This window comes from Eptatretus burgeri, chromosome 1 (genome assembly GCF_056783735.1).
Source record: "Eptatretus burgeri isolate ZD-2024b chromosome 1, Ebu_testis_v1, whole genome shotgun sequence".
Lineage (NCBI taxonomy): Eukaryota > Metazoa > Chordata > Myxini > Myxiniformes > Myxinidae > Eptatretus > Eptatretus burgeri.
Genome location: NC_140961.1, coordinates 47,395,652 through 47,404,631, shown reverse-complemented (window position 1 = coordinate 47,404,631; position 8,980 = coordinate 47,395,652). Strand labels below are relative to the sequence as shown.

Sequence of the window (8,980 nt, the reverse complement as noted above, 5' to 3'; positions counted from 1 at the left end):
CTGCAATGGTTAACTGCACATGTATACGTTACTGCTTATGTACTCCTTGCTGAACCTGTATTCCCCGGTGTGCCCACAGAAGCGGCTCCAATCAAATGGAATAAAGCCTAAACTCTGAAGGTTCTTCTCTCGCTTTCATTTCAATTTATTCCATTTGGTTTTCTCGGCTCTCTCAACCAACGATGGACAAGATCTACAAACCAGAGAGGTTCGACGCAGACCCAAACGCGACTGACGCAGAAATGAAATGGTCGCATTGGTTCTGTTCCTTCTCACACTATCTGACCATCATCGAAGAGGGAGCTGACAAATTTGCCGCTCTCGTGAATCATGTCTCGCCCAGTGTGTACAGGCTCTTCTCGGAATGCAACACTTACGAAGCAGCGATCGACATGCTGCAAGCGCTCTACGTGAAGCCCAAGAACGAGGTATACATACGACATCTTCTCAACACACGCAAGCAAGCAGCCGGGGAGACAATCGATCAGTTCCTGCAAGCTCTGAATCAGCTGGGAAAAGACGGCAGCTTCCGGGCCGTAAGCGCCGAGGAACACCGAAAGGAAGCCACACGGGAGGCATTCATCCAAGGACTCAGATCAGCCCACATACGGCAACGCTTACTAGAGAAAGCGCAACCCACTCTTGACAAGGTAGTCGATCAGGCACGAGCAATGGATACGGCTCAGCAGCAATCTGAGTCATTTGGGACACCGATGCTGCTAATGAACGCTGCTACGATGGGAACCCAAGGAACCCCACTGGCACAGACACAGCCAGACATAGGGGATGGAGAAACACCCGAGGAGCCAGATACCCAGGCCACGTCAAACTCCTCAGCAACTGCTCCGGTTGGTAAATGCTTCTTTTGTGGGTACAAAAGGCACCCTCGTCAAAAATGTCCCGCCAGAGATGCCACATGCATGAATTGCGACAAGAAAGGGCATTATGCCAGGGTATGTAAATATACTCAAAGGAGAAATAAACCCACTTCTGCGGCTCTCTACTCGCAAAATAAATTAACTGCAGCCTCCCCGGGGAATCTATCCAAGGCTATCATCAACGTACGAATTAACGGGCATATGGCTGAGGCACTGATTGATACCGGTAGCTCTGAAAGTTTCGTCAACAGCTCGCTAGTGAAGGGCAGGAAATGGATAATCCACCCGACTGACAATACGGTATGCATGGCCGCCACCTCACTACAATCCCGCGTACGAGGGTACTGCAATGTTGAATTGGACGTAAAAGGGTACACGCATCGGGATGTAAGGGTACTGGTGCTTCGTGATTTGTGCGCAGACGTAATTCTGGGTCATAATGTCCTCAAGCAGCACACGAGCGTCGAAATACCCTTTGGAGGAAGCAAGCCTCGTCTAATTTTAAATGCGTTGACCACCGCGGAGGTGACGTCCCCCCAGCTGTTCGCTAACTTGTCGCCGGTCTGCAAACCGATAGCGATTAAATCGCGGCGATATACCACTGCTGACATGAATTTCATCACCTCAGAAATCAAGCGATTACTGGAAGAAGGAATTATAGAACCGAGCGATTCGCCATGGCGCGCACAGGTGTTAGTAACCAGCAGTCAGAACCATAAGAAACGAATGGTTGTCGATTATTCCCAAACGGTCAATCGCTTTACCCAACTCGATGCCTACCCCCTGCCGCGCATAGACGAGATGGTCGAACGCGTGGCCAATTATAAGGTATTCAGCACCATCGACTTGCGAAGCGCCTATCAAATTCCCATCCGAGAGGAAGACAAACCTTACACCGCATTCCAGGCAGGGAGGCGCCTCTACCAATTCAGGAGAATACCTTTCGGTGTCACGAATGGGGTAGCTTGCTTCCAACGGGTTATGGACGACATCATCTCAGATGAAAACCTCAAAGACACTTTTGTTTACGTGGATAATGTCACAGTGTGCGGTAGGGATCAGGGGGAACATGATAGGAATCTGGACAGATTCTTGAGCATTGCTAGAAAATATAATCTGACTCTCAACTACGAGAAATGCGTATTCTCGGCAAGGTCAATTGACCTTCTCGGCTACACGATAACCGACGGCACAATTAAGCCTGACCCTGAACGATTACGCCCACTTCGTGAGCTACCCCCACCTCAGGACCTACAGGCAATGCGCCGGGTGATCGGCATGTTTGCTTACTATGCGAGATGGATTTCGCAATACTCCGAGAAAATACATCCCCTAGTGCATTGCAAAAACTTTCCACCAGATGCCGCTGTTGTAAGAGCTTTCCACAACCTCAAGGATGATATCAGTAAGTCCGTGGTTTTATCGATCGATAGCTCGGTGCCCTTTGTGGTGGAAACCGACGCTTCAGATCACGCCATAGCTGCTACACTTAATCAGTCTGGGCGGCCGGTCGCGTTCTTCTCGAGAACTCTCTCTAGAAGCGAGCAGAGACACTCAGCGATAGAGAAGGAGGCGTACGCCATCGTCGAAGCGCTGCGGAAATGGAGACATTATTTACTGGGAAACCACTTCACGCTCGTTACGGACCAACGATCCGTGGCATTCATGTTTGATGGGAAAAATAACGGGAAAATTAAGAATGAAAAGATTATGAGATGGCGGATAGACCTAGCTTGCTACAGTTACGACATTGTTTACCGGCCCGGGAAGGAAAACCCTGCTGCAGATACCTTCTCTCGGGTCTACAGTTCGGCAACAATCAGTCAGGCTTTGCAAGACCTACACGTGTCTCTCTGCCACCCAGGGGTAACCAGAATGGCACATTTCGTGCGCAGACAAAACCTTCCCTATTCTGTTGAAGATATTAAACAAATGAATGCTTCATGCCCTGTTTGTGCTGAACTAAAACCCAGATTTTATGGCGCGGCATCTGGCAGACTGATCAAGGCCACTTCCCCCTTCGAGAGACTAAACATCGACTTCAAAGGGCCCCTGCCGACCGAGACAGACAACAGATACATATTCACCGTTGTTGATGAATATTCAAGGTTCCCTTTCGCATTTCCGTGCTCGGATATGACCTCGGGCACTGTCGTGAGATGTCTCTCTGACCTCTTCGCTATGTTTTTGGGAAACCTTCGTACATACATTCAGACAGAGGGCCGTGTTTCATGTCGGCCGGGCTAAAACAATTCCTACTAGAGCTCGGCATAGCAACTAGTCGAACGACGGGTTACAACCCACAGGAAAACGGGCAGGTGGAAAGGTATAATGGAGTTATTTGGAAAGCCGTAACTCTGGCACTGAAATCGAGAGGACTGGGCCCCGAGCGGTGGGAGGTTACTCTTCCCGACGCTCTGAATTCCATACGCTCTTTGCTCTGCACGTCCACCAATGCAACTCCTCACGAACGAATGTTTACTCACCAGCGACGTTATGTTGACGGTCAAACGGTGCCCAACTGGCTGACCCATCCCGGAACAGTGTTCATGAAACGCCCGGTCCGACAAAGCAAGTATGAACCCCTGGTGGAGGGGGTCGAACTCATTGACACTAATCCAGAGTATGCTCATGTCAGGCTCCCGGATGGCAGGGAGACCACTGTGTCGGTTCGCCATCTGGCTCCCTCAGGTACTCCTCCCGCAGGTACACCACCTTCTGGCACTCCTCCTTCTGACATCCCCTCCCCAGGTGTTCCCCCCCCAGGAACTCCACCGGGCGACGGGGCTGCCGCGTTCCACCCGAGAGCGATCGAGGAGTCATCCCCGGCACAAGTCGAGGCTCACCAAGAGGATCGGGAGTCTCCCTCAAGTGAAACTGCCATTTACTCCCGGAGAGGTCGACGAATAAGGCCCCCTCGACGACTCAATCTGTAAAAGGGATTATCGGCATTCTTGCTGCTCATGCTCCTATATGCTCATCATATCATATATCGATGCTCATTTCCATGCTCCTACAACTCAAAATAATCACTGCTTGGCATGTATGCTTCTGTAGACCTATTAGTCCGCGTTGCTTGAAATGTATACTCCTATAGTGCTAAAGCAATCATGGTGTGTAAGTTGGGCCCCTAGTTGCATTTTAAAGGTGGGGAGAATGTGGTGAATTGAGGGACATGACGCGGGATCACGTGTTGTGCGTCTCGCGTACAAGGGGAGGTCTCCGCGGTGCGGGGTGATTGTCCCCGGGGCATTGCCATTTACATCGGCTGTTCACTTGATGCTCATTGACTGAAGGTGCTCATTGACTGGTGAGAATGGAGATTATATCGAACTCCGTGCTTACGCGGATTTAGTCTGCAATGATTAATCGCACATGTATACGTTACTGCTTATGTACTCCGAGCTGAACCTGTATTCCCCGGTGTGCCCACAGAAGCGGCTCCAATCAAATGGAATAAAGCCTAAACTCTGAAGGTTCTTCTCTCGCTCTCATTTCAGGAGGTGATATTAAAACGCATTAAATTTGAAGTAAAAGGCCCTTTTGCTCTGACGAAGGGCTGACGCGCGAAACTTAATCCACAACCTCATTTTCCACGGTAGTTGGTTAATCTAACTGTAATTCCAGCAGAGTGTGTGTGTGTGTGTGTGTGTGTGTGTGTGTGTGTGTGTGTGTGTCCGCCGTTTCTCGACAACCACTCGTCCAACGTCGTTGAAACTTGCCAGGAATATTGCTGGGGACCTGAGGATGTGCCTTTTCAAGGTTTGATATTAATCGGACAAGTGGTTCCCAAGTTATGGCCATTTATTTACCAAACCAATGACAAGACACGGTGATATGACGTCACGATTTTTTTTTTTTTTTGCACGTACGGCCACGCACAAGTAAAAAAAAAATCCATCATTTATCTTGTCCACCACCAACACAGACTGGTCCGTTGTATAATTATTATTTATTTTAAACAACCTTCACAGAGACTTCCTTTTCATCGCAAACCAAGCACGATTTACCCCCCAAAAAAAAAAATAATAAAAGGTTCAATCAAAATCAATAACGGCCTGTCGGCAGGAATGTCGATTTTGCAGCAGAATGGCAAGGCGGAGGATCTTTACGACAGCTACGCAGATCTCCGGTAGGTGTCGTGGTTTTGCGACGTTTTTCAGCGATTTACGGCACTCGCTTTGAAATATCTTCTTTTTCTTTTTCTTTTTTTTTTTTACGGCAAGTTGGTATGGCTGAGGCGGAAGGTTCGACTGGTGAGACGTTGCAGAAGAAGTACATGGTTTTGGATGATATCAGTAACCCGGATGCTTCAGGAGATGATACGGTACATAATGATAAACCTTTTTGTTCCGACGCAAGAAATATGAAAACGACCGAAAGTGCTCTGTGCACAGTAATTAGGGTTTGGTGAGGAAGGGAGGACAGTATCACTGCCTCGTAGTTTTGTGGTTGTGTGAGCAAGTCCTGATGGATCTGCGTCCAAAACCCATGGGATGGGAAGAGGGGAGGGGAACTTTCATTCAGCGACTATGATAAGCCGGCTATCCTGCCTCCATTCGCTTTCGGTTATAAATTCGAGTGTTCCTCACTTTTTGTCTCCTCTCGATGAGAGAGGAATGCATTTACACACAAGCACACCACCAGGTATTAGTTCACCTTCCAAACATTTGTGGAACGGTTATGGTTTTGTGGTGGGGACACGCATGAAATCAAGGCCTTCAACATCGTTGGAGTCTCCCCACGATGAATCTGGGTCTATGGGTCTTTCACTTTCCCATCGCGGACAGGTCGGTGGTCTCTCTGTCTTCTTCCGTCTTCTTTGTGGTCTTGCACCCTCTGCCCTCTCTGTGTTTTGTCCCACCCCCAGGTTTCTGCAGGGTTCACACGGTCCACCATCAAACCCCTTCTGGTGAAACGACCAACTCCGGGATCACCGCTCACCTCCCCTCATTTGTTCCTTGTTTTTTTTTCCTCGCCCAACCTGAACAATCAGCTTGCACATCCTCTTCAATCTCGGTATCCCCTCTGGGTCTTCAAAAGAGCTGTTCACCACCGTCTCAGATCATCCCCATTCCAAAACTATGATCTTTTCTACCCTTGTTAACCCTAACCCCCAAAATTTCCAGTTTTTTTTTTTCTTCCTGAGACTTTGCTTCTGTATCCATCATATCCATCCCCTGCATTCTCCCCTACCCCCTCATTCTTATCCATCCCCTGAATTCTCCCCTACTCCTCATTCATTTCCATCCTCTCAATTCTCCCCTACCCCTCATTCATATCCATCCCCTGCATTCTCCCCTACCCCCTCATTCTTATCCATCCCCTGAATTCTCCCCTACTCCTCATTCATATCCATCCTCTGAATTCTCCCCTACCCCTCATTCTTATCCATCCCCTGAATTCTCCCCTACTCCTCATTCATATCCATCCTCTGAATTCTCCCCGACCCCTCATTCATATCCATCCCCTGAATTCTCCCCTACCCCTCATTCTTATCCATCCCCTGAATTCTCCCCTACCCCTCATTCTTATCCATCCCCTGAATTCTCCCCTACCCCTCATTCTTATCCATCCCCTGATTTTTCCCCTACCCCTCATTCATATCCATCCCCTGAATTCTCCCCTACCCCTCATTCTTATCCATCCCCTGAATTCTCCCCTACTCCTCATTCATATCCATCCTCTGAATTCTCCCCTACCCCTCATTCTTATCCATCCCCTGAATTCTCCCCTACTCCTCATTCATATCCATCCTCTGAATTCTCCCCTACCCCTCATTCATATCCAACCCCTGGATTCCCGCGCACCCCTCATTCTTATCCATCCCCTGAATTCTCCCCTACCCCTCATTCATATCCATCCCCTGAATTCTCCCCCACCCCTCATTCTTATCCATCCCCTGAATTCTCCCCTACCCCTCATTCATATCCATCCCCTGAATTCTCCCCTACCCCTCATTCATATCCATCCCCTGAATTCTCTCCTACCCCTCGTTCTTATCCATCCCCTGCATTTTCCCCTCCCCCTCATTCATATCCATCCCGTGAATTCTCCCCTACTCCTCATTCTTATCCATCCCCTGAATTCTCCCCTACCCCTCATTCTTATCCATCCCCTGAATTCTCCCCTACCCCTCATTCATATCCATCCCCTGAATTCTCCCCCACCCCTCATTCTTATCCATCCCCTGAATTCTCCCCACCCCTCATTCTTATCCATCCCCTGAATTCTCCCCTCCCCCTCATTCTTATCCATCCCCTGAATTCTCCCCTACCTCTCATTCATATCCATCCCCTGAATTCTCCCCTACCCCTCATTCATATCCATCCCCTGAATTCTCCCCTACTCCTCATTCATATCCATCCCCTGAATTCTCCCCCACCCCTCATTCTTATCCATCCCCTGAATTCTCCCCCACCCCTCATTCTTATCCATCCCCTGAATTCTCCCCACCCCTCATTCTTATCCATCCCCTGAATTCTCCCCACCCCTCATTCTTATCCATCCCCTGAATTCTCCCCACCCCTCATTCTTATCCATCCCCTGAATTCTCCCCACCCCTCATTCTTATCCATCCCCTGAATTCTCCCCTACTCCTCATTCATATCCATCCCCTGAATTCTCCCCTACCCCTCATTCTTATCCATCCCCTGAATTCTCCCCCACCCCTCATTCTTATCCATCCCCTGAATTCTCCCCTACCCCTCATTCTTATCCATCCCCTGAATTCTCCCCTCGCCCTCATTCTTATCCATCCCTGAATTCTCCCCTACCCCTCATTCTTATCCATCCCCTGAATTCTCCCCCACCCCTCATTCTTATCCATCCCCTGAATTCTCCCCTACCCCTCATTCATATCCATCCCCTGAATTCCCCCATACCACTCATCCTTACCCACATCCATTGTTGGCCGTCTCCGTCTATTTTGTCCTTCGGCCCTGCTGTTGGTGTTTCCCCCTTCTCTTTCTACTGTTCCTTTTGTTCTGTTGCATTCTGATCTGTTCTGTGTTCTCGCTCTTCCACGAGCTTTGATTCTGTATACAAAAAAGAAACAAAACAAAATGACATTCTCCGATCTGATGTACCATACTGTGTGTTACAGAGCGTTGGTTCTGCTGAAGCAGTTGCTTGGCCTGGAGTCATACTGGTTGGTTTGCCATCCCTCTCCCAACAGTAGTTAGGGCATGAATTTGTAATTTGTTCATGGTGCCAGCGATAGCTCGCATACTCTTCGCGAAGGACACCATGAGATCTTTAACGTTCACCAACTGATGCCGGCAGAAGGGATTCCTGTTTAACGTCCATCAGAGGGACGGGACACACATTGATGAATCGCCCTGCCTGTGCAACACCAGGATGGCAGTTTATAGTTGGATCAGGATTCAACAGGCTAGACGGATTAGAGGTGAGTGTTCATACCTCTAGGCCATCCTGTCAGCCTGAAAGACTGTCTATATTACACAAAACAATTGTTCACGAGTTGGTTGTTGAAGCCTTTTGCAAGTAACAAAAATTTTGCTTTGCTCCTGGTTATATCCCTTGTCAATTTGATCGTTATGCCTGGTGTTGGCTTAATGGTTATGGTGGCGGGCCTGGGATCCCAGGGTCCCGAGTTCAAATCCTGCTGTCTGTTGAATTGATACCAGGTGGGGTTGACTCAGCCTGTTATCGTGAGGTCGGTAAAATGAGTACCAATTTGCTGGGATGATTAAGCCATTCGAGTGTCCTGCATCGGAGTGGTGACCCGTCCAGGATTGTGCCCAATAGCCCAGGAGACTGCTTGGGCAGCACCGAAGCTCTGTACAGAGTATGTTCCCAATGGATGGATGGATTTGATCATTAACATCACCCCCTTATTGCCCCCTCCCTCACCCCATTTCCCTTGAACCCCTCTCCCACTGTCCTCTTTTAATGTGTGCAGCCTTCCAAACAACCTCCCTAAGCCATAGATCTGTTAACTTGATTCAGTGTTTCAAGTTCTGCATATATCCATCAATTTATCTGGAGCAAAAAGGTGATGGGACATTTGTTGTGTCCCAGGTGAAAACACCAGGATAGTCGAACAACAACGGCTGTAAAATGATTCACAATTGAGAATA

The 8,980-nt window shown here is 48.8% G+C and overlaps 1 protein-coding gene across 9 annotated transcripts in view; it reads left to right on the top strand.

The window, feature by feature from the left end:
- The window catches only part of EED (embryonic ectoderm development), a 50,049-nt gene that overhangs the window by 19,997 nt on the left and 21,072 nt on the right, over positions 1–8,980 (top strand). For 7 of the 9 annotated variants that reach the window (XR_015058553.1, XR_015058551.1, XR_015058549.1 and 4 more), the window contains exons 3-4: positions 80–4,381; positions 7,984–8,028. Coding sequence is in view for 2 of the 9 variants with exons in the window: in XM_085882812.1 (XP_085738938.1) it covers positions 5,110–5,205; positions 7,984–8,028 (141 nt within the window). In the remaining 7 variants the exon portion in view is untranslated. Of the gene's footprint in view, positions 1–79; positions 4,382–4,840; positions 5,206–7,983; positions 8,029–8,980 lie in introns of those variants that run through there. The other 2 variants (XM_085882812.1, XM_085882821.1) reach the window with 2 other exon arrangements.